At 41.8% G+C, this 25,943-nt stretch overlaps 1 protein-coding gene across 34 annotated transcripts in view; it reads right to left on the bottom strand.

Annotated features, from left to right (window-relative positions):
* The window catches only part of JAKMIP3 (Janus kinase and microtubule interacting protein 3), a 90,942-nt gene that overhangs the window by 20,388 nt on the left and 44,611 nt on the right, over positions 1–25,943 (bottom strand). For 8 of the 34 annotated variants that reach the window (XM_069797266.1, XM_069797273.1, XM_069797274.1 and 5 more), the window contains 19 exons: positions 20,473–20,688; positions 18,729–18,848; positions 18,129–18,275; positions 17,134–17,265; positions 16,581–16,616; positions 15,134–15,193; positions 13,522–13,650; positions 11,896–12,024; positions 10,972–11,055; positions 10,111–10,173; positions 9,613–9,711; positions 8,507–8,605; positions 8,358–8,417; positions 5,596–5,661; positions 5,074–5,142; positions 4,893–4,970; positions 1,528–1,731; positions 1,113–1,178; positions 85–126 (listed from right to left, as the gene is read on the bottom strand). In XM_069797266.1, coding sequence (XP_069653367.1) covers positions 85–126; positions 1,113–1,178; positions 1,528–1,731; positions 4,893–4,970; positions 5,074–5,142; positions 5,596–5,661; positions 8,358–8,417; positions 8,507–8,605; positions 9,613–9,711; positions 10,111–10,173; positions 10,972–11,055; positions 11,896–12,024; positions 13,522–13,650; positions 15,134–15,193; positions 16,581–16,616; positions 17,134–17,265; positions 18,129–18,275; positions 18,729–18,848; positions 20,473–20,688 — 1,899 coding nt within the window. Of the gene's footprint in view, positions 1–84; positions 158–1,112; positions 1,179–1,527; positions 1,732–4,892; positions 4,971–5,073; positions 5,143–5,595; positions 5,662–8,357; positions 8,418–8,506; positions 8,606–9,612; positions 9,712–10,110; positions 10,174–10,971; positions 11,056–11,895; positions 12,025–13,521; positions 13,651–15,133; positions 15,194–16,580; positions 16,617–17,133; positions 17,266–18,128; positions 18,276–18,728; positions 18,849–20,472; positions 20,689–25,943 lie in introns of all 34 variants that reach the window. The other 26 variants (XM_069797282.1, XM_069797288.1, XM_069797289.1 and 23 more) reach the window with 26 other exon arrangements.

The raw sequence follows: 25,943 nt of genomic DNA, 5'->3' as shown, positions 1-25,943 counted from the left end.
GACAAAGCAGGCTGAGTAGCAAGGGGAAGGCTCTGATGCTTTACAGGAAGAAGAGGGGAGACCAGAGGTGATCTGAGGGCTTACCTTTTGCATATGGCCTGAAGGACTATGACCAAAGAATGAAAGCTAAAGAGAAAAATAAAAACAAAAATAAAAACTGAAAAGGGGAGGGAAGAGAGGAAAAAATGGAAGAGAAGAAAGAGAATAAGAGTTTACAGTGTGTTTAGCTGAGAAATAAGCTGTGGTTACAGACAGAGTGCAACAAAACTCTCAGTTGAAAAGAAATACGAAGTGTGAAGTAAGCTCCAAGGGCCCAGCGCTCGGCTCAGCTCAGCCAGAGCCCCTGTGTCCCTCAGACCGATGAGAGTCATCTCCTGCCCCAGCGGAGCCCATCCCAGTTGCAGCCAAGGGCTCAGGAAAAATGGGGAGGAAAAAAATTAGCTGAATTCTTCTGATACCTCAAAAAAAAGCCCCAAACCAGCACTGCTAAGGTCTGGGTTTAGTTTCAGGTGAAAGTCCAGCTCAGCCACTGCTGTACCTGAACAAGTTCTCCTACGGTAATTTCACTAGAAATAGATGGTTTCAGATGAGGGCAATTTTAGGGTAAAATTCAACAGTTATGGCTTGACTGGAGAAAGCTCGATGGCATTAACCATGGTGACAGTGACTGCTGTGGCTGCAGGTGAGAAGAGCCTCCTCATTCCCTCTGGGGAAGGCAGGTCAGTGCAGCTGCATGTGCAAATGCTAGAGATGGGAGGGACAGAGAAAAAATCCCTGGCTCCTTCCCCAGAGCATGTGTTGGCCTCATCCCTCTGCTGTCCGGTGGCTCTCCATCACTCCCTTCCCATGACAGATGGACCCCCAACATCCCTGCTGAGTCCTGTGTTTTGGACTTCACTGAAGGATAACAGAAGGAAAGACTCAACTTAAGCTGGTAACCTTTCCTTCTCAGAGGGACTAATGCAAATGCAAAATGGTTTCCTGGAGCACTCTCCCATTAGCTCACTGCACTAACAGACACAAACTTTTTATAAGATTATTTTCTTAGCCAAGGTGAAATGAATATATGGTCATGTGCACATACAATAACTGTTTCATCTGCATTACCTTACCTTTTCCTCTAACTCTTTTATTTGTCTTTTTTGGCCTTCAATTCTTTCTTCTAGCTCTTTAATTCTCTGTCAGATTTCAAATAAAAAAATATTTATTAACCAACCAAATACAGATGTACCCAGAAGATGCATTATTTTTGGAGATATGAATTGTATGTGCTGTGTTTCTAAAAAAAACAAATTGGGTTTAAGCTGTAGAGGAGTCCTCTGTGAATGTCACTATGCATGACAAATTCATGAAAATCAAAATGCCCTGTTTGCAGGGATTATCCAAGGCAAATCAGAGTCTGGCCCCAGGACCAACCATTTCTGGTACAACTCTAGGAGGAGAGGCTGGTGCTCATAAGTTCATTACGTTTCCATCTGAGGGACTATCCCACCCCAAATCTCACCATGCCTGTGCACCGGCACCTACCTGCTGTGCGTGTTGAATGAGCTCCATCCTTTCTCGCAGGATTTGGGCGTCCCTTTCCCGGAGCTCACTCATGACCTGCCGCTTCCATTGCTCTACGGCGCTCTTCAGTTTCTCTTTCTCCTCTTCTGAAAGAAGTTCGGAAATTTTGGCTCCAGCTTCTTGCTGCAGGGCATCATAGAGCATGGCTTCTAATTCCAGAATTTGCTAATCAAAAACAATATAAGGCTGTCAGCTTGACCTTGTCTCTGGTCGGATGAGGATTTTGTGAGGAACTGAAAATCCTACCCCAGTAAAGCAACAGGAGCAGTAGAGGTGGTGTGTGCTGAGCCTCCTGCACAGGACAGTGCGGAAAACTCAATCCAGGGGGAAAATACTTTAGGCTGCTTTTATGCTGTGGGGGTATGAGCGGCACTGGAACTGGCACGGCCCCTTGGTCAGCCTAGCCTGATTCTCAAAAAGTATATGGGTGTCAGCTTCTCCTTTCTGGAGATGGGGGGATGGCTGTGGGGAGAAGAGGCAAAAAGAAAACAAAAAAAGGAAAAGGGAGAAGGGAGGATAAAAGGTTCCTAAAAGACTCATTCTGTGAGTTACAGATATTTTTTTTAAATTCAATATTCAGTCTCTCAGTTCACCTTTCCCTGTAAGCAGCAGTGGAGGATACAGCATCAGTTCATACTCATGCCAGAAAGGAACAACTCCCTCTTGTGAGCTTACAGCATTTTGTACCAACTAGCTTAAAATGCCTTGTGTGAAGGCATCTCCAGCACTTCGTCTGGCAGAGCTGCCAGCTCCAAGAGGCTTAATGCTCAAGAAAAATATATCTGGTAGCTGGGCTCTGTTCCTGCAAGTCTCAGGCTGCAGAGCTTTTACTTTACTGCATCCGAAAATGTCTCTTGAACACAGACAGATGTACCCTTCGGATTTACTGAGATATAGAAGTGTGTAAGAAATGGACTGGCAATGTTTCCCCATAAGACACTGAGCCTGGCACCCTCCTAGGGCAGGTGACCTTGACAGACAATGTTTTCTGCTTCAAAGTCACAAGATAAATGCTATTCCTTCATGCAAGCCAAAAGCAAGCCGAAATCTTTTTCAGCAAGTTTGATATAGAGCAGGATACAAAGCAGCAATTGATGGCACCTTTGCACACCCTCTCCAAAGCTGGTAGCATCTTGCAGATCTCTCCATAGCTTCAGGAGAATGTGACTGCAATAGTGTGTTCTGAACCTTGCAGAGCTCTCTGTGGCTTCAGGAGAACATGACTGCAATATTGTGGCTTGAACCTCTAGATGGGCTGTTTGGAAATGCCATAGATGTCTGTTGTGATAATTCAGCTCAATTTAAAAAGTTTTTCCACCTGAGGGTCTGTTGGTGTTTTCTTGCTATGGTTTAGTAGAGTCAGGACAGAAGAATACAAGCATTCACAGGAATAACAACAACTTGGCAGGAGTTATGGATACTGATGATAACTGAAAGACAGTAACCACAGTGTCTCTGCAGGGAAGATCAGATCGGATCTCAGAATAAGATTCTGCTTTCACTTTTAAAAATAATGCCAACATCCTTGCTAACCGTAACTGTGTCAACAAAATGCTGTTATTTGAAACATGGATTTCTGGTGGGCTCCAAACCTCAATTATACAACTGTTATCCCTCTCTGATTATATTGACTTGTGAAGAAGGAAGAGTGTGGGGAAATTCACAGTCTCCAGAGCAGCAGCAGTGTCAGGAGTCTCCGTGTGAGCCAAGTGCTTCTCAGAGTAAAATCCCCTGCCAGCAACCAAAGGGAGTGAAAACCGTGCAAAAAGCTTAGTGGTTACAGCTCGTAATCTTGTTGGCTGCAGTTAGCAGGGGAAGATTAGCAGCTCCTCATCTCCAAGGGCCACAAAGGAAACATGGAACTGAAACAAATTATACAAATCAAAAGAGCTTTTTCCACTCTAATTTTGGGGCAGAACAAAGCTTTCTTGCTGTTTTCAGGTTGCATTTGTGCCCAGGAGTAAAGCCAATCACTTTGCTTGGGTACACTTGTGTGATGCCTTTAAAGAATACAGGAAAATGCAAATAAACCTTGGCTACTTCTGCATGGGCTGCTACAGTTTGTGATGCTTGTTCCCTCTCCGCAAGCAGCAGAGCCAAGGAGCGGAGAGTTGTTGCTGGATCCTTCAGTACATCTGCGACCCTGGAACTGACTGTCTATGGATGGAGAGCGAGCGGCTGGCCGCGAGACGCAGGGATGCTGGGTATACCATAGCTGATAGCCACAGCTCCGCGTGTGAGCTCTCCTGCAGATGCCATGATGCTACCAGGAGTTTCAAGAGATGCCATACGATTTTTCCCCGCTCTGCTGCTGTTGCCAGTTTCTGCCTACTCAGATTTATGGATCTGTTTCATAACTTGCCCAAGACACAGGAGATCACCTCTCTCAGGGCTTGTCTTTGAAGATAAATCCTACAGGCTCAGCCTTCAGTTGCACCAAACTGCTTCTCAGAACAGCTCAAGGCCATGGGAGATAATCTGGCCTTAGGGCTGAGACCACAGGTAAGAGGGGCTTGTGTACTTTGCAGGGTTTCCACTGTGCACAGACATTGGTTCCAGATATAGCTCAGCATTTGGCAAAATCAGTCTTAAAAACCCTTACAGGAACAGAAAACATACTGAGTAAAAGCTCCCCCAACTGGTTTGAGATACAAATAGATAATAAGTATCCAGAAAGAGAGGCATAAATACTCACTGCTTCTCAGAAAGTGTAACTGTGCTCAAGATTTAAATGGAACTGAAAGAATGGGGTAAATCGATAGGAAAATCCAGGTACTTGTATCTTTCATGAGTATATATTGAACTTTAACTGAAGGAAGCAAGACAGCTGATGACTGAAGAGGTGGTTGAAATGGCTTGGGATCAGCTAAGGATGAATCTGATCTAAAACCAGGTTTATTTCAAATTTACAGAATCATATAATATCTCCAGCTGCTTTGGTTACAGAGACTGTAATCTAAGATCTAAAGAAATGTCTAGGTCAAAATCTCTATTTTGGAAGGAAAAGAGAAATTACTGAAAACATCATTTTCTTATCAGTCATTTATCAAAACCTCTGATGAATTAAAATTTGTGTTTAATAAATCAATATTTAGGTCCTAATCCTGCAAGAAACACCCAAACATAAGAAACTCCATCCATAAGGAGCTCACTGTTAGCTCAGGGTATAGAGGATTTGTTTAAAATTCAGCCTATTTTGTGCTCGAGCCAGTCCACAAGCAGTACTGTCCAAAGCAGAGATTTTTTCTATTGAGAACAGACTATACATATTACATAAGGTAAGTTAATCAAGATGTCATAATTCGGTCAAGGCTGGTTTTCCTCACCTTGTGAGCTTGGTCCAAGGACTGTTTCCTGAAGTCGAGCTCATCATCCAGGTAGCCCTTTTGCTTGCTGAACAGCTCCTGGGGACACAAGGAGAAGCAGTGAGTGCAACGGCCGCGGCCCTAACGCCACTGCTCTTCCTGCTGCTTCTCCCACCGGTTTGTTCCCCTCATTCTTTGGTACCTTTTCATTCTCAAGGTCCAGCATCTTCTGTTGCAGCGCAGACTCCGTCACTTCTATCTGCTGTAGCCACTGTGCACAAAACAGAAAGCAGGTGCTTAAGACTAAAGAGCAGGAGGCAGCATGCCTGCATATTCAGCTTTCACTGTGACTTTAGCGTGTGTCAGCACACACTGCAAATACTTATTTAAATTCACTAAATAAAAGAGGAAAAATTAACTATATTATTACATTTTTTTCTTTTATGTATATTGATGATGGAAAAAAGCATCATTTCAAAGCCTAGCCACTTACCTTCTAACATCATTTTGCTAATTAACATTTTAAAATAAGCAATGTCTGTCTGTATTGCCTGAATGTTACCTTTATTTTGGTGAAAACTAGTGTAATTCCACATAAAGAAACATGGCATTTTGTGATGAAGCTATCAGTTACATCACCAGTGGCTCCAAGTGAGCTATTCTGTGGGTCAGATGCTTTCATGACACGTGTTTACTGACGAGTGACTGATGCAGTTGTTATTACCTTTTCAGCCAACGTGAGAACTGTCCTTGCTTGTATGACAACTACTTGCTCTTCGTTGGTCAGATTCTGCGCCAAAAGCAGAATATAATTACAACAAATCCCAGTGTCTTGCTATTAATCCACTATTTGGGCCACTGCTGTATTAAATAAATATGAAATTAAATATGTTCGAGGAACAATAAACTAAGGTAAAGAAAATTAGTATTGTAATGCAACATTGTTGTAAAAACAATTGTAACTATTCATGCTGAATTTTTATCATACGTATAGTTATAATTCTTCTAAAATTCTCACATTTACCAAAAAAAAGGTGACACTGGATCTATTTTTACCCAACAGGGAATAAACACACAGTTACACAAGACAAGATCAGGCTTAGCACAACGTGCCATGGAGAAAAGAGATGCAGTCTTAAGTCCTTAAGTTCACTATATGCACAGTAGGTTAATACGCAATCCTTATTTTGCGCAGCCAAGTCATGATTTTGGAAAACATTTGTTAAGATGTTAGCTATTCAATCCATGTTTTGTTTCTTTTTTTAAAAAATAAAGTACTGAAACTACGTTTTGCATTTCACCCCAAACTTTGGTCTTACTCTGACCACATCTACAGTAGGAGAAGTGAATCCTTCTAGTTTGGTACCCACATTTGGTCAGATACAGAAAGCCATTAGCTATCATTCCTACAGGGGAATTAGGAAATTGGTAAGAAGAGTGACTATGGTGAACTTCAATTTAATGCACAAGGCTGGGGACAGTGAAAGTGCTATCTGGCAGGGAGGGGAGGAGACTTTTCCTGAGGACCCCTGAAAATTGTCTCTTCCATAAATTTAAGTAATATTTTAAAAAACAAGTTACGTTACATTAAAAATGAAACCAACCACACAGCATTATTAATGGTGTTTTTTCCTGTTCCGTGAGTTACCCCCTGACCTGACTCCCCTGCCTGCAGGGAAAAGGAGGGCAGCTGTGTTCCTCAGCCCCCTTCTCTGTGCCTGTCCCCAGTGACCCTGTAGCCTGCAGGGGATCTACTGCACCCCTCTGACCTTTGCTTCTGCTCTACTCCTAGAGGTACTCTCTCAAGGGTTTGCCTTACTCAAAGCAATATTAAACTCATGACAGTTCAGTGGGAAGCAGCTAGAAGCTGCCAGGGGGACTTTACAGAAACACAAGAGAGAAGATGTGCGGAAAAGGATGGAACCACTTGCACACAGGTGGGACTTGGGTTCACTTTCCCAGACTCCCTAACAGCCAGACATGACAATGTGCTGCCATGGGGCAGAATCCGCCGTTGGTGGCTGAGTCTGTGACATTACACACATGAAAACAAGAAAAAACCAAAGTGATAACAACAGTATACAGTTAGCTTAAAGCTATCTGAGTTGAGAACTGGGAACTTTCCCGTGTGTCACATCTAGAAGTTAGTTGTTGCATGTAATAGGGAAAAAAATAAATCAGGAGGAAATAACATTACAGACTAGAGATCATTAATATAAATACAGAAGCCAAGATGAAATGAAAGGGAATAGAAAATGTGAGAAAAGCTATCACTTTTTCTGTTCCTGTTTGTCTCCAAGTTCCCTGTTTGGGACGCTGTTCCAAAACACTCTGCACACGGCTAACCTGACATTAATAATTCCACTGAAGACAACATTACTACAGGGATTAATAGATTAATGGGTGTTATCTTTCTACACGTTAGCAGGGTCAGTCTTAGCTAATCGGTGATTAAACCTATATGTATCTTTTTTTTTACTCTTTGCACACAAAAGATTTTAGGATTCTTAATAATATTTGCACTGGCAGAAATATGAACTGCAGCAGCAGTGAAGATTATTAATTGCTTCAATGTGTTTCAGGTCCTCCACTAACTCCTGGCTTGATTTTGTGAGGCAGAGTGTGTAGCTACCAGAGACTGGTGACAGTGGAGACATGATGACCCTAATGAGAAGTGGTCAAGAGGTACTTCCAGGCTGCCCCCATGGCCCTGGGACAGCATTTTTGCTGGTATCCAAACTGTACAGAGGCATGGGGGAGAGCTGAGGCAGCTCAGATGAGGAGCTGTGAGAGCGGTGGGGACTTTTCTGCAGACCCGATGTTGGCGGTGGAGTCTCCCAGGGAGGAGCCCTGCAGCAGCTGAGGGCTCTGCAAGACCCTGGGCTAGAGAGGGGCTCTGCTCTTCTCTGCCCCTCACAACCACAGGGGCTCTGTAGCTCTGCTGATAGATGACTGTACAGGAAAAAAATAAACAAGGGCATATATATCTTCTATATACACATGTGTAATTATTCACTTCCATTTACTAAAGGAGAAACACTTTCAAATTTCTTATTATTTGCTGCTTCTTTTCATACTGCTGTTGTAACTTTTCATTTAATATCCTGGTTACTACCAAAGGTTTATGGATTATTAGACAAAATTAAAACACACAGCTGCTAAAATGCAAAAGCAAAGCAAATGCAGAGTAAGCAAATAAAGAAACCATGTGTGAACAGTGGCCAGAAAAAAACAAACTCCAAAGTTTCAAAATATTTTCCAAATCATTGAAAAATTAAAAGCAATATTGCGACACCAAGATCCTGCGTGGCACTCATCAGAAGGCTATTAACAAAGTCTTAAAAAGCCAGAAAATGCTTAGCTTGTAGGTCAGTACTTTGACCACAGGGAGGACAGGCTGTGCAGTAGCAAACCAAGAAGGCTTTGCTAGCTTAACATGAAGACAAATATTTACCAAAGCATGCACAATTTATTAAAGGAACATACACTTACGGCGTTATCCCCTAAAATGTCCAATTTTTTCATCAGCTCTGCTACTACTATGTCCTAACAAAAGAGAAATGGAAAACCAGGAGTCAGAACAGAGCGTCTGATTTTATTTCAGGAAAGGAAAATACAAAACGAGAATCCCTTACTGTTACACCTTCTGCCTCGCAGTAGACTTGGAGAGGGCTTTTCCCCTCTGTAAAAGGGCCGTGATGGAAGTTGATGGCAGGCGATCGTCTTTCTCTCTCCTGAAATGACAATAATTGCTTGGTTACACACTACAGTATGTCAAATGACAGCTTCACCAAGAACTTGATAAATATGGTTTGAAAAAGGCCCACCCTAACTGAACACACTGCAAAGCAATGCTCTTGCAGAGTGGCTTTATTTCGGGTGCAGAGCACAGAAACCGTACCTCCTGCACCCTGTGGCTATTTACACTAACAGCCAGGAGCAAAAGCTGTTTCTCTGGCCAGACCACGTGCTTTTGCGATGGCACTTAGGGCTGACAGGGAAGACCTGTACCTCACTGCAAAGCAGGGTGGACATACATATTAACAGCACCAATATTTTCCCACCATGCTTCTTCACTGGGCACTGATCATGACCACTTACCTATTACTTTGACTACATAATATATTTGAACAAAATTATACATTTATACGTAGTATAATACAGATAGAATGTAAATTTTTCTTGTAAGTGGCTGCTTTGTTAATCTCTCTTTGGAGAATTTTGAAAATAGTTTCCAAGAGCTTATAGATTCTGTTTATACAGGTAATGATATAGAAAACAGAAGGCTCAGTGGAGTAACCACAGTGGTCTAGGCCACATGGTTCCTTCTCTGTACATTTAGCAAGAGGTGAAACACAGCAATGAATTTTGGCAAGGAAGAAAGTTCCTTTTTCTTTTTCTTTCCCATATATGGTCCATTTTGGTTTTATATCTTCTCATTTTCAGAACAGATGGAGTATAGTTAAGTGTGTATCTACATCACGAGCTGCTCTTCTGGATCTTAAAATTACCTAAGTAGTAAGACTGCCAGAACAACCTATCAAGAATACTACTATTGATCCCTGGGTGTTTGAGGTTTTTCTCTTTTATTAGCACTTTGTACCAAACCCTTTGGTCTCATTCAGTGCAATGCGGCTCTTCACAGTAAATGTGAGAGAGTTCCCAAAGCCATGGTGCCCCTGGCCTCAGCTCACGCGGCCCAGGGCAGGTGGGCAGGACCATGGCTGCAACACGTGCTCACTTCAAGCTCCAAGATCCTGAACTCCAGGAGCTCGTTTTGATCCTTAACATCCTGGACATCATGTTTTAAGCGAGCTTCCTCGGCTTCCATTTGTTTTATCTGCAAAATAAAGCAACACATTGTTAGTACTGTTTGCAGTGTCACTCGAGATCCACCGCATGTTGACCATGCTGGGGAAACGCCGGGGTCAGCATGAGCGCCAAGGGTCTGAGCCCACCCCCATGGGATCAGTATGGGGAGAGACATGTGGCACCAGCGATGGGGGCACACGGGGCTTTTCCCCAGAGCCATTGTCCTCATGCAACCTGGCACCAGGACATTGTATAGGGTAACAGGGAATGCCACAAAACCACTTTTTCTGGCAGGTTTATAAGGATCTTGTTATTATTCGTTAATTATTTCCAGTAGAGCTGTGTGATACAGATTAAAATATTGCTCCTTCTGCATTCCTTAAGCTACAAATATTATTTGAATAATACAAATAGAAACATTGAATACCTTTTCTACCAGTTCTTGATTTCTTCTGTACAATGCTTGCTTCTCCTCAATCCACTTCATGTCCTTGAAAAAGAAATGACCAATATTGTAGGTGAAACTGGCAATGTTTAGCACAAACACAGTAGCACGTATTTCATTAAATCACGCATATAGAGAAGAGGGACAGAATAATATTGCATATGAAATTGTAATACCGTTATTTCCTAAAACCATTTCCTAAGCTAAACATTTCCATCTTATTTTAACAGTCTGTAGTATACAAATGGAATAGAAACACTCCAATGATTAAAAAACTCTTTCAGATAAAAAAATCGGTTTGCATTAAAAGAGATATTTCTAGCTATGTATCTACTATTAAATTTCTATTACACTGAATGCAAATTACATATTTCTGAACAATAGGCAAAATAAACCTTATTTTGAAACTAATTTCTTAATTTGATGAATATATAAAACCCACAAAACCCAGAATATTATTTATCAATAAGTTTAACAATAAAAAGAGGTTAAGCTTGAAAGGTAATGATAAAATAATTTAGCATTATTTTAAAGTTCTCAAAAAAAATTCTTTTTTTTTTTTTTCTTTTTTTTCTTTTTTCCTTTTTTTTTTTTTTGGTCTGGAAAAGTAAGACATACACTAGAAGCAGCCTGGTAACATTTCTTGTATTTCCCTAGTATGTCTGCTTTGTATGCAATGAATCAGCTATTGAAAAGTCACTTCAGGATTATGCTATACATACATAAACACTCACTAGTGTCTGCAGCATTATATGGTAACTTGACCAGGCACGTCTCTAGAGCCCCCTCCCGCCTCCAGTATGAAGGCTGGAGAAAGGGCTGGTGTTCAGCTGCATGCATTACCTGTCCCTGCTCAGCAAGGGCCTTCTCCAGGTCTTCTATCTGAGCCTGAGATCGGTGTATTTCTGCTTGGAGCTGCTCACGTGTCTGTAGGATATGAGGAGGGGGGAAGAAAATAATAAAAATCAAACTTTCTCTCAAAGACAAAAGCTAACACAGGTACAGAAAATACTTAAAAATATCAAATACATTTAACAAATAATTTTTAAAGTTCTTTGGCAGAATAAATTTGCAGCTACGCACACAGCATTAGTCATTAATCATAAAAAGAAGTCTGGAAGATGGGTTAATAATTTTGAGACTTAAGTCAAGATTAACATAACCAGCACCCCATTAGGTAGACAGTAGGACAGCAAAATATAAATGGCTTCTTACAGCTGGTTACGACAGTCTGCAGTGAGCAGCCTTCCCTATTCTAGAACTAGGCATTTAAAAAAGCCAGTGTAATGCAAAGATTCATTTCTCCATGAGAACAAATGAAAATTATTGTTGCCACAATTCTGGGCACACCTGTTTCCTTTAAATTTTTGATAAGTTAAAAAGCTCAGAACAGACCCTACATATGTAACATTACAAACTGGCAAATTGCTTTGCTCTTTATGCATTTAGTACCCTATCTTATGGTCTTACTGTATTGTGTGTAATTTTTTACTATCACTAACTGATCAGGGGTGAAAAGACTAAACCACAGTAATGGTGGTTCCAGCACTTCACAGGGGATGCCGGACAAGCTGGCTGGAGTTAGAGACCCCAGAGCCCACCTCAGCAGTCAGTCCAGCCAAGTCCTCTGCCCTGCACCCCCAGCCAGGAGTGTGCTGGAGGGGCTGGCTGACCCCAGTTTAGCTTGAAAACAACCTGAGCAAGTACAATTGGAAACCCCCATACAATTACAATCCTTTATTTTCATGTAATATAAGCCATTTAGACCTTAACTTCTCGTTCTGCATCCAATGTTCCTCCGACCTGTTCTTGCAATAGGGCGTATGCTCGTTGCAGAGCCTGGTACTCCATCGTCAGCTGCCGAAACCGCAGTTCTGTCTCTTCCTTGGCCATGCCCTGGAATTAAAACCAAACATGCATTGCACCAGTTGCTTTTTTTCTGCAATCAAAGTAAAAAATATTATAAGAGTGGATTACGTTTGCTTCCTCTAAAAAGTGCCAAAATTATTACTTTCAAAATCCAATTTGGGAAGCACAGTACTAAGGAGCCTGTTTATGTGCCCTCAGACTATTTCTCTTTTGTCCCTTAAACATCTCTTGCATACACTTGCTTCAAGAAAATTAAATACAGAAAAGAAGAGAGAATTCCCATCGCCTTGGAAAAATAAAACCTTGTCATCCATATAACATACTAACGACTGAATTGCCTTTTATTGCTGTAACAGACAAGGTTACCACATTTAAAGGTGAAAATACAACTTTCTTGAAACAACAAAAGCTTTCCAATCTGGAGGCTAAGCCAAGCCTGACAGTCTCACTCAATTATTAAAACACTAATCTAGAGTTAATACTTGTAGAAATGGTGACATCAACATGAAAAGAGCCCTTCATCTTCTTCATTCTCCTTACAATATCCAGCATTGAATGCTTTCATGTCAGGTTGACTGAAATGTTTCATTTGACATGAAATGAAATTATACTGCTGGTTGCATGCACAAACTTCGTACTATCTGAACAGGGAAAAAAAAAGTCAGTACAGGAATGAAAAATAAATAGGCTCATACATATAAAAATACATTCAGATTCCCTGCAGTGCAGCACACACCTGGTAACCAGTTAGATATCTTTTATGATGGAGATAGGAATTCTTTAGGTTCCCTTTTAACAGATCTAATTACAACCCATGAAACAAGTGAAATGGCAGATGAAAAGTTGCAGCCAACATACCACAAAAAAGCTGCAAGTCATTATTAGCAATTTTTTGTTTATTACAAGATCCTTGTTAAACCCAGAAACATGAAATGGTACAGCGATCTGACATACACTCAGGAATGCATCTGTAGGGAAGCCCTGCAAAACACCAGGAATAATCACTTTTATTTGTATTACCAACTACCTTTGTGTAGTCTGCATTCAGAGCCTCCAGAAAAGTCATGACCTCAATATACTGGCAAGGAGACAGCCTCTCCTCTGGAGACTGACTGCTTACTGTTCCTTCCAGAAACACAAACCTTATCGCTTAAGGCTGTGCTCTGTGCTGAGGTCAAAATGACAAAGAAGGACCTGAACCAAACTACACATGCACAAACCTGCAGCAAATCTCGGTGTGAACAGGTCCTCCTAGGGTTGTCCAGTCTCTTTAGACCTCCAACCTAATAAACCCATTATACATCTAATATTCTTAGGATATAATATTTCCAGCTTGGCTAAAAGTTGTGAAATTACTGGACTTGAGATGCAGAGATATTAACCAACAGGCACAGTATTAAATTTAACATCAATTTTTAGTTTTCTGATCAGAGGTGACAGATGAATGATATAACAGACCAGGAATTTCAGTAAAAATTAGTAGTGAGGTTTCAAAACAAAACAACACATATTTTTGATGAATACCTCTTCCAAGTCATCTTCAGGAGTGCAAGGGGTTTGATCCGTCCGGTCAGTTTGATATGAGATAGAGGAACCATCAGACTCCAAGGAAGCTTCTTCATCATAGCCAAAAAACGTCTCCACAACCGGCTTCTGACAGAGACAAGGCATCAGCGAGCACGGCCGTGTCACACAGCAGCGGTGCCATCAGCTGCACCAGCCCGATGGCGTTGGGGGGGGGGACAGCAGTGACTTTGGACACATGGCTAAACGCTGTGCTTTTGTAGCATTTGAACATACACACCTTCAGAGGAGTCTCAATTCCAGATTACTGGTAATTCTCACTCTATTGGTTTTTGAAAAACTGGTCCAGTTCTTTGCATGTATCCACCTATAAATTTTTTTCACCCCATGACAGTGCTCTAATGATAGCTAAAAGTATTCAAATCGCTGAATTGCTGTATTTGTTATTAGGTATCACAGTGTGCAACCTCAAGCCTCTGCCTTTTTTAAATGTATTTTCCTCCCGATTTCTCTAGCTAAGCAGATCACCCTTTTTACTTCTTTGTGTGTTCACCTCAGCATGAGGTGGGAGTTGTGGAATGAAATGTCTTTGTTAATCCATTGTCATCACCACAACGTCCCTCCTGCCACTACCACAACTTTCACATGAAAAGTTAGATTTGCAAGAAATGTTCTACTTGAAAAATTTGAAGTTAATCACCACAGCAATGTTTTTACAGTTCGAAGAAATCCATTTTTTCCACTCAAAGCTGCTTTCTGTTTAAAAAATGATGGTAGTGGTGGTAAAGAAAGATTTACTGTTAAATGCTTGAAAGCCAAAGACTATATTTCAAATACAGTTCTAAAGTATTTTTAATTGTTGATTTACAAAAAATATTTCTAGATTTTGGCTTTTTGTTTTAATTTGCAGTGGATAACTTTCAAAGGAGACAATACATAACTCTCTTTCAAAGGCCTGGTTGCCATTTGCAGGACAACAGGAGTTAAGGGGTTATCTCACATTGACCTCAATTCGTTATTTATAGATCCATTAGCTCCAGTGCCACCCTAATTCTTCATATGTAGAATGCAGCTTGCTCTCAGGTCCCTGACATTGTACCTTACAATGTCAATACAGTGTTAATATTTATATTAACATCTTGCCAAGTATTCATTAACTAACATTTTCTTTTTCCCTGAGCTCTAACCGTTGCTTCTTGTAACCAGCAATTTTTGCATGTTACTAAACTCCATAATGAATTATTTACAACCTACATATGTTTTCAGGAAGTGCCATTAAAAGACCATTTTAAGATGTGTTAATTCATAAAATCTGTCTCATCTTAAGACAATCACGTACCACTGAAATCCCACAGGATTGCTCCGGGGAAATGCAGAGCGTGCAAATGCTCATAATGTGCAATGCAAATGGTTCCCCTATCCCTACCAGATCTGGTCTGAATATCCCAATACAGTCTATGAATGTCCTTGAACTACGTGACCCAAATTTAAGATTAGGACCTGTTTGCAGACCCTCGAGGAGAATGTTCCTGCGCGTGGCTCCAAGGCCTTTGGAGCACCCCAGGAAGCCAGCATGCCCATCAGCATGTCATGATACAGGGTTTTTTTTTACCTTAGGAATTCTTGTCATTTTTTTCCTTTGCTTCCTATACCTTAACAGCTTATCACGTTCCTGAAAGAATCAGATACACGTTAGCTGTTTTCAGAAAGCTGTTCTTTAAATTAACTATGTCAGTACTAGGAGTCATTGGGTGATCAAGAAATAGTAATGTCAATGCTGGCCACTGCCTCAAACTGAAATAACCATGCTTTCATCAGACAAATGTTATTTTTACTCCAACATCTTCCAAGTTTGCCATATACAAGTAGCAATTGCTCTGTGTATTCATGAATATCAAAGCAGCAAAAGAAAGTTGATTATAACCAATGCAACACACTGGCAGTTCAGGCCTCATTTCAGAGCTGCTCCGTCAGCAAGCAGATGTGTTCAAGGCCGTGCTATGGCTCTTCTCTGGCAGATGGGCTCTCTGTCCAGGGCTGAGGAGCAAAGGCCAACTCCTGCCCTTGGCTTGTTGGAGCCACGGCTGTTACTGCCGTGCACACATGTAACAGCCCAACTACACAAAATTCAGGGACTATTTGAACTCAGCACTTTCAGTCTCAGCTGACTTCTCTAAGGATCTTCAGGTTCCCAGTGCCTCTGAAAAAAAGGTTTGAGCATTTACTGCTGCCAGTAAATTTTTCTGTTCAGTGGAAATTATGACACTCTTCATAGAATTGTGTCAATTTTTTATAGTACTGAAAAAAATTTCTTTATTCTGGATTGCAAATACAGGCAAAGTCCAGGATTGCAGAGGGTAAAGTTCTAAAGGGAAAACCCCTATAAGCTTTCATTTTAACCATTTGGTAAAAGGATGCAAAGACATTGTGGGACACGGATAATGTGCCACTACCATCAGCCCAATGGCAAATCCTAACATAAGCAGCAGTGACAGAAGAAAATCAAATACTTGTTTTGCTTGGCAACACAAGCTTTGCTGCACATTTGGCAATGAAGAACAAAACAGTACACATTTTATCAATACCTATTAGTGGCTTAACTTCACAAAATCTTTACTGATAATAACAAAGGGATGAGTTGAGCAAGGGCAGTGACTGAGAACATGCCAGTATGGGTGAGACAAAGCTAGTGGCTATCCGACTCAAAAAAAAAAATGCAATTCCAACGTGGCAGAGCTGTCCTGAAGATGGGGGATGCTCGCTATTGGCTGTCAGGACAGGGTGACCATGCTGACTTTTGCCTCTGACGTCATCCTAGTGGTGGAAAAAAAAGCTTTCCTCTCTCACCAGAGCTTTCTTCTCCACTATTGGTACATTTTTCTCTGGTGAACAACTTCTGCTGATATGGCCTTTGACAACATCTACGCTGAGCAAAATACTGCGTTAGCTTGCTGCCTTAATGGAGATGTAAGCGATAATAAATTTTATTATAACATGCATTCTTGTCATGAACAGCAATTTAAAGCATACAAAGATAAGGACGAAGTTGTCGTTCTTACCATGACACTCTTCACATAGCCAGCAGTTTCCAGGGTCTAATGAAAAAGAATGAAATAATGTGAGTGTACAGACTTAAAAAAAACCCCATCAACAAAAAAAAAAGAAGGTATTTCCTTGAGGAGTATTATGATTTCAGTATTTTCTGTTTCCAAAGACTGAGAACATGTTAATAAAGAGGCAAAAACCCAAACACAACGTTGCAGAACACCCCCCTTGTACACAGTAATCTTTAGCCCTGATGCTGTGTCCAGCTAAAGGAGTTCTAACATTTTCTCTTGCAGGAGCAGGATCTGGCCATCAGCATATCTACTGGACATGCTGCAATGGTTCTGTCATGCAAGTGCAATGTAGATTGGAAGGATTTTTCCAAATACTATACCACAGATAACTTATTACTAGTAAGTGAACTGAATATAATAGAAATGCCTACCATGTCCCACTGATGCAAGCTATGCCCATTAGTTCACAGAACCCAACCACCCCTTGCTTAGGCTTCCTGTTCTGCTATGGCCTCAGTCAACCCCACATAACAGCAGCAGTATTACATCTTACCTTGGAGAGTTCATCAATGATATTTTGCTGTTCAATAACTTGGAGTCTCAGGAAATCAACTTCTCTTTCTTCCTGGCTGTGGTCAAGGTCATTTAAAGAGCTCGGTCTCCTTATTGTTCCCGCTCTTTGCCTCTACAAGAAACCCACACAGCAGAAGAGGAAGTGATCAGAAGGCTTTGCCAAAGGACAGTACACAAGCCTTCCTTTTACAGCTAATGATGCATCTAATCTAATGGCTGTTCTGGCAGCTATCCTGCTTCGCTTTTGCTGAGCGTTACATCTAGAGTGCAAACACGCTGGGTGTTCCTGTTCCTCAGACTGCTGTGTGAAGCTCGTGGTCACCAGAGAGGACAGCGGGCATGGGGGGCCTTCGCACCAAAGACGGGGGCTAGCAGCAGCTCGGCTGCACCTGCTCTTTAGTTCTGCCAAGAACTGTGTGGCTTTCTCCTGCAGGAAAAGGAATTCAGAGAGCTGAAAACAATGTCACTTCTCTCTGGGTTGCTCTCATTCATTTTGATCTGCAGCAGTCCCAGAGCTGCAGGACCCACGGGGATGACCTCGGCCCTGCTACATTCATGCAATGCTACGGCTACTTGCTACCAGCTATTGCCCACTAACAATATTAAATTGAATAAAAAAAGGGAAGAGTTGTAAGTGCAGCTTTCCTAGTGATTACAAGGTGATTCTGGTACAAAAGTCCAAAGTGAGGTGGGGTGACTTGTGCTCACATTACTAAGTAGCCAGTGACTGAACAATCTCCTGATCAAAATGTGCAAAGCTCACACGCTCGCTTTTCTTCAAAACTATTTGTTTTTAAAGTTAAAACAAAACAGGTTCTAGCCACAAACCACTCAGTAGTGCACCGCAGAACATCTCAGCGAGCACTGGAAAGGGGAAAGTTTCCTATTAAACTTGCAAGTTTGGGACAATGCCTGACTTCATCAGCCCCGTGAGCACTAAAGTACATGTTCTCTCTGGAGCATACAGAGACTTACCATTGCTATATTTTCTTGTGTTACAAATTTTAATTTATTTTCCATTCGACGTAAGGCATGTGACAATTCTTCATTCTTCCTACTAAGGCGTTTATTTTTGTCCAAAATGGGCTTATACTGACTTTCAGCTTCTCTAAGACGTTTTAACTGAAAGATTAAGAGAGAATGAACACCTCTGGAGCTGTTATTTTTCATCAAATATATTAATCATTTTCTTTAACTGTCATACTGTCTGTATTTTCTCCTAATGCAAAGCAGAATTGATCAAAACCTCTTGGTATTTTCCATGGGAAACAGATTGTTCCTCCTTCATGAGGTATTCAACCTGTGCAACAAGTGTACCATGTGGGGAATTTATTTATTTTTAAAAAATAAATAAAAATCATTCCAGCTAATGCCATCTTAAAAATTCATTGTTACCTAAGTGAAGATGAGTGTGATGTGGCATACCACCAAATACAGAGTGTAAGGAGGAGGCAGCTACTCCTGCAATGATTTCCACATAGCACAGGAGAAAATATCTTGATATTTTGGGGGCAAGGCACAGCCATGGAAGCACATCCACAAAGAGTCACCGCCATGCTTTGTCGCTGCACTCACCAGCTCATTTCTCTCCTCCGACAGCAGTGCGTTCCGGTCCTCCAGCTTTCTGATGATGGCACTCAGCTCAGCGATTTTAAGTTGGAAACGCCGGGCATCCTTTTCATCCAACTGCTGTTCCTAAAACAAAGATCAACTGCAAATAACTGTTCATAAGTGTACATGCAATATCAATATTTTTCAAAGCTCAAACTTTTTCTTATCCCAAATCCAAACATTTCAAAACATTATACGGCAGAGTGTATAACCTATGTAACCTAACTGACCACTGAAACGTGCAGGATGAGACCAACAGAAAGTTAGGAGTGAAAATGTAACAAAGTATGCAAATGCAGAAGTATGTATATGCAAATACAAAGTCACAAATGGTAAACTTGGAACTAGAAAAGAAAATATCAAAAATTAAGGCAACGTTTCCAATGTATGCCACTGTTGAACTGAGTGCTTCAGACACATCACCCACTCTGAGGACTTTGTTATAATAAAATGATATTAAAAATACTGAAGTACAAATGGGGAAAATCCATGCAATTATACCATTGCATAAGCTCTTCTTCCATAAAGCTGTGGCCCTTATTGGGTTCTAAAGGGTCACTTGTAAAGCCAAAGGGGTAGCACTTTATCTGAGTGAAAATGCTTAAATCAAATTATAAATGAATAGAAATATAGGTAGATGTGTTCTTGTTCAGAATCAGAGAGAAGTTACATCTATTTACAAGTGTGACAGACTTTTTCCCCTTCTCTAGGACTTGTTCTGATGTTTGGCAGGAGTACAAATCGAAACAAGCAAATTAGTGTCCATAGTGCTGGTGGCACTTTTGGGAGGTCTAGGGTTCCTCATTCAACAGGTGCAGGAGAGGCTTGGGACAAAGAATAAAATAGATTGGTTTGCTCATGTATAAGTATTTACACTTCTACTGAGAAAATTAAGGCTGTTGCAAAAGAAATCTTGATGAGAATCAGCAATGAAGAAAATCTGCATACGCCAGATATATGAGGTCAATTAACCAAGGGGTTTTTAATATTAGCAAATTAAGGCAAAAGCAGAAAGGTGCCATAGTTATATTAAAAAAAGCCATTGTGAAAGAGTGGCTAAAATTTAATGTTCTGGATATTACATTGTAGAAAAGAAAAAGGAGAGAATAGGTTAGCAGGTATTTAATTCACTTTCTGGTCCACTGAAAGCGAGAGCACTTAGCAGCACAAAAATCTGACATAGCAGCGGTGTTCTGGGAGGACTGCGGGATTTCCCGCGCTTTCATGCACCGATTACCTTCCCCCATTTCCCTTTGTTAACTGGCCTTGTACATCTGCTCACAAAATCCATTGTTAGCAGTTCCGAAAGCTAGCATACATACATTACTTGGTTAGAAATGCATTTGCATCATTTGTTGGCAAAATTGTGTCAAACTGTCAAACTAAGGCAGGTGGCAGAAGTATGATACAGTGAGGAAAAGGAAGAGAAAAAGAACAGAAAAATTTCACCCTGCTAACAAAACCAAACCAAACAAACCAGAAAACAAAACGACAAAAATGCAAAAGCTCTCCCATAACAGGGTTTGATTTTAAATCTTAAAGGTTTGTCTACAAATGAGAGCAAGAGATCAGTGCCTCGGGGTTTCCCCTTGCACGGCTATGGGAAAGCTGTTGCTCGAGGGTGCACTCATCAAGATTCTGTCACTTTGTGCCATTTTGTCACTCTGTCTGCTCGTTCGTTTAGGTGAAACCACGTGAAAGTGCTTACGGGGCTTCCCGAATGATCTGAAGCGTCTCCTGCACCACTTGCATAAGGAAGTTCCCGCTTGGGGCTGCTCAGATGCCGATCAGACTCTTTGATCTGGGAAAGTTGTTCATCTAAAGCCTCCTTTTGGAGCTGCAGTCTCTGAGCATGCCCGGCTTGAACCCCTAACTCTCTCTCCAGCACGTAGACTGCTCTGTCTTTAAACTTAATCTCCTCCATCTACAAGGAGAACAGAACACAATCACACAGGCAGGCAGCGGCTTGACAACAACAGACCATCTTATGACCCCAAACGCGGCCAGAGAACAGTTGCACAGAGCCGACACCCCTCAACATAGAAAATACAACAACGCTCTCTCGGAAATAGAACAGCAATGAATATTTGACAGTGAACATACGAACTGAATCACTTAACCAACTCAGGAATATAACTCATCTTCTGGGGGCCACCCAGAATGAAATCTCTCTTTTCAGCAGGAATTTTTTCATTAAAATGATTGGGAAATAACCCATACTCTTAGCACCATTTCAGAATACCTTAAAAAAAATTAAAACCTAATATTCATATCACAATTTGGATTAGTTCACCTAAACATTTTAATGATTTTGCAGCATTTTGCTTGGACATCACCTTTTGAAAATTTGGATTCATGATTTTAAAAGAAAAATATTAAAACCTGAATATCCTTTTAATTTTCAAAATATAGAAGGAATATCAATTTCTTTAGTTCTTTTTCCAAAAGTCTCCCATGTGAGCAATTTGTTTAATTATCCCATTTCCATGAAAGTTTTGCTTATGCATAATGAACATTATGCAAAATCATTAAGTGCTTAAATGACAAATGTCCGGCTAGCTCTAATTCTCTTCTTTCCTATTTGCCTGCACTGTTCTCACTGAGTTCAGAGAGCTGTGCTCATCACCATTGGATTGGGCACGTTGAATTTGCAGGCGCTCTAGGAATATTTTCTGGATATTTTTTCCAAATGCTAATGTGGAATTAAAGCCTCCCTCTATATGGAGCTGAGCCACATTCACCGGCGTGGAGTGCTGTGCCCAAAGGCATGCAGGGGCCAGAGAGGTGGCTCACACTGCAGGCTGGGTGAACGTGCCATGGCTTACGCCAGGATCAGACCTTTGGAGTCTGTTTAGAGAGTTCAGACAAGGACGGCCTGTGCCCTGCCTAATAACAAAAAATTACTGAGCACAGCCTGAAATCTTCCTCTGTGCCTGCGATGATGTACAACACTGCAGCAGAATCTCAGGCTCTTCCCAGCTGGATTGCATACATATACATTATACATGAATATAAAGTATTAATTGCACTCACACGCCACAGGGCTGCCAAATGTGCTTACAAATAACGATTCTATGGAAAGAAAGAAATCAGATACATTCCCTAAAATGTCTGTTGATCTGGTTTGAGACACCAAACATGCTTAAGATTTTTGGCATAAGTTTCTGAGGCTTTACACATTTAATTTAAATGATCAGTTTTTAAAACGTGGCCTGCTTGAAATCAGAACATTTTGCCTTGTGAGAACTGCGTTTGATACTTTTATCTGACAGCTTTGTCTGTAAACCTGGAAAAAAATGACATTGTGAATTAAAAGATCACTAAAAGCACTTTCTTTCCAATAACTGCAAAAACAGCCCACCCAGGGAAAAAGCAGTTTACACACACCCAGCAACGTATCGGGAAATTACTTCCATTAGGTGTGTTTGGGTGGAGGGGTTGATTACAGCTTCACAGCTGTGAAGGAGGAGAGGACACAGCAGGTTGGGGCATGATGTCCCTCTGTTGCACAGCGTGGAGGCTGCGTCGGGACCCAGGCCAGGGTGGGCTCACCACCACCCCATCACCCCATCACCATCCCCATGCATGGGCGAAGCTCCGCCGCTCCAGCTCCAGCCATAAGTGAGAGTCAAGGTGCTGCCCGAGGGGCCGCACTGCCCGGGGCGGTCCTGCTCTTCGGTAGCCACGGGAAGAAAGAACTGAGCTACAAGGCCAGAGAGATCCCACATCGTCCCTGGGGGAAGAGCCAGCCTTTGACAAAAGACAACGTAGGACAACTCATAAATACTTGCACGGAAACTGTGTTTCAAGGTTATGCAAAATTTAGATTCTTTTGGTAAGATAGAGCAAATTAAATGTACTTTGGGTGCCATTTTATTAAAGGTGCTTTCAATAACTTCCACTAAGGCAATGGTCTACTAACTTTGAATGAAACAAAGAGGTGCCCCCTGAGGTCCTTCTGCTAAACACCTAACTAGGTAGAAATCTAAATGGATGTATAGATGAAAAGGTAACACATCATCAACTGATGATTTGTTTAAAATAAGCAGAATATTGGGTAGTTGATCCCAATTTATATGAAAACAAAGACATGTTACAATATAGACAACACCTCAAATTCGGAGGAACAAAGAAACTGGAGAAAACACAAAATGTTTCACAGTATTTCACTAACAGTTTGATTTCCAGAAAAAAACCTAAAGATAATCTTCATAAGCAACAAAGGAAACATCAGTATTCACATTTCCCCTCATATGATTAAATTCACATTCATGAAATATACATAACAGTTTGATGCTTGCAGCCCATTATTAAAGAGCAATGTTGTAAAAATAGTACCAATTGAAGGAAGCATTTCACTAAAAAATATTATTTAGCACATTTCTTCCTAGCATCAGTAACATTAAGAAAACGTAAAGACAAGAAACAACTTGCAACTCACTGGAAGAGGCACGGGTCCCCAGGTGCGCACCCCACCAGGCTGTCGCGCAGGCCGGCCTCATTCTGCGGTGGGTGCGGGACCGGTGGGACTCCTCCTCCCCACCCGTGTGTCTGATGGCTTCAGACACCAGCAGCGCTTGGCAAAGGGCGTCAGCGCCTAGAAGCGCAGCATCCAACCACCTGAGAGGATGCCCTGTGCCGTGCCGTGGATACTCCCACTTTAGTTCTAGCAGGCTGCCTCGACTTGGGATGAATATTTATGTGGGAGTGCTAATTAATAACCAGCCCGTGAGCACAGCTGATGCCAATTATGCAAACATAATCCCATGCAAAGTTAAATTTGTTATTCCCTCCTTCTGCTACCCATTGCGATGCCTATCATGGTCTGACATGCAGCTGGTTTTAAGCTGTGCGATTCTTTTAAAATGTGTTATTTCCGTCACAATTGTAAAATCAACATGTAGGTTCCCAGGTTAGGTAATTTCTCCTTGCGATGTTCCTGAGGCCTTTGCAGCTCTGAAAATTCACAGACACCATCAGGAGCACGGCTGCACGCCCCAGAAATCTGCCTTTGAAGCTACCAGCACATGGTGGATAAAAGCCAGTCATTCGTAAGCAACGGTTTTAAATGCCCCTGTCCAGCTGGAGCTGTTACATGACAAACGCATCTCCCCATGGACATGGTGTCAGAGTCAGCAATTAGGACATGTGAGGAGACCTGCCCTGGGCCTTGGCCCTCAGGAGCAGAGGGGACGGAACTGCCAGGCCCCCATCACCCAGGCTGACAACAGAAGGCCCACATGAAAGGAGATGGGGTCACCCTCCGGCATGATTGCCCCCCGAGAGACGGGGTTCACGTACACAGGCTGGCAGAAGAGGATGTCTGCCCCGTATGCAGTGCTGCTCATGTTCACCTTCCCTCTCCATTTGCCTATTGTTTTCCTTAAGGGTCTCAAAGAAATAAATGCAATTGCCCCTTTGTCCTGGTGATAGATATCACTCACCAGCAACAGGCAGTTAGATTAAGTTAACCACTTTTTCCCAAATACTCTACATGAGTAATTCAAGCCAGTGTTCTGATATTGCACATTTATATCAACTATTATGACTTATGTTTTACAGATAGCTTGGGGGGTGGTGGTAGCATACCTGCAGAGTGATACGGCTGACTTGTTAATGTTCCTAACTCAAGGTGTTTAAACTCCACTAACATGCTTACACGTCTAAGTCAGGCTGTCATACAACACTGCAGCACCAAATCTGCATCAATCCCCGCCACTGCAAAATGATGGGAACACAGCTGATACAATACAGGAGCAAGCTAAGATTTTGTTTTTTTGACCAAGGAAAGTTCTCCCTATTTCAGTACAGATGAAAACCAAAATGCAAAGTGTAATCACTTCTCACACTATTGTAACATCTTGCTACAATATACGTTACAATCTATATTGCAATAATAAGCTGCACATTGCAAAGTACATGAAGTATTTTTAGAAGAGCAAAACACTCCTTTCAGCCACTGGTGTCATTCCCACACCCATGCTGTGGCTCCCAGGAACACCCCAACCCATTTTACTGATCCTCTTGGCAGAGTGAGGCCAGAAACTGATGCATCTCCCTTATCATTGAGGGAGGAGATGAAAGCCGAGAGCATTTCATGCTGACGTTGCTGCTAGAGGCATTGCAATGAGCAGCAGGTCAAGAGGATGATTTCTCATTCCAGTTAAGTGGTGATACAAGAGCAAGCCCCCACCAGAAGAGGTGGTCCCATACCATGCCTCTCCCTCCCAAATCCTATGCCAGTGCTAGGTCATATGACAGGAGAAGTTGGGTCATCATATTGATCCATGGGAAAACTGTTCTTTTTCACTTTCATGGAAATTTTCTGCCAAGGCAGCTCACTGGACTGGCTCACTGTGTGCGTCCATGGCCCAGTGCAGGAGAGGTGGGGTGGGCATGACATTGTGGGGAGCATGGCTGGGTGCTTTGGTAGCCTTGTGTGCTCAGCTTGGCTCCACTGTGAGGTGAAAATACACTCTCTTTACTCTGACTTTCCTGAATCCCGCAGGTTGCATGGGGTTTTTTTTAGAGTCATCATTAGATGACATTAGAAAAAAAACCTGTGGCTATCTCATTGCTTCTTCTGAAGCAGTTAAGCAACCCTTACACACTGGCAGCCACCACCTGCACCTGGAAGCCGTCGGGCATAGCCCTAGCACCACTGTCCCGCAGGACAGCAGTAGCTGCGGTTCATCATGCAGAGGTACCTCCCAGGATCACCCAGGAAACTTCTCCTCTCACATCTTCTTCCAGAATTAATCCTCATCAAAACGTGATCACTGTCAGTAGTGCATGACCATTGTTCCAGTAACCTTGCCAAACTGTCAGACATGAGGAGACAATGTCATCTGTTTTCAGTTAAACAAGGACACATGTAATATGTATTACCAAAAACTTCATTCTGCAATGTGATTCTGCTACAACTTTGGCCAAAAAAGGATTCAGTTTCAAACTGATTAAATCCCAGTTATACTTAACCAAACAGAAAATGTTTATAAGACACCCAGTAAATGTAATATGCCCATTTCCAGACAGTTAACATGCTACCCAGGACCTGGTGACATGGCAAGCCGCTCTTCTAGCAGAGCAGCCCATGGTACAGGACTGATGATCACGCTGGGTCCCAATGCTTCCCGGGAACAGGCTCTCGGACCTGAGCACTGCAGCTGCCTCACCGGC

The sequence above is a fragment of the Haliaeetus albicilla genome, chromosome 11 (genome assembly GCF_947461875.1).
Source record: "Haliaeetus albicilla chromosome 11, bHalAlb1.1, whole genome shotgun sequence".
Lineage (NCBI taxonomy): Eukaryota > Metazoa > Chordata > Aves > Accipitriformes > Accipitridae > Haliaeetus > Haliaeetus albicilla.
Note: the sequence above shows the minus strand (reverse complement) of the source record. Positions and strands in the feature narration are given on the sequence as shown.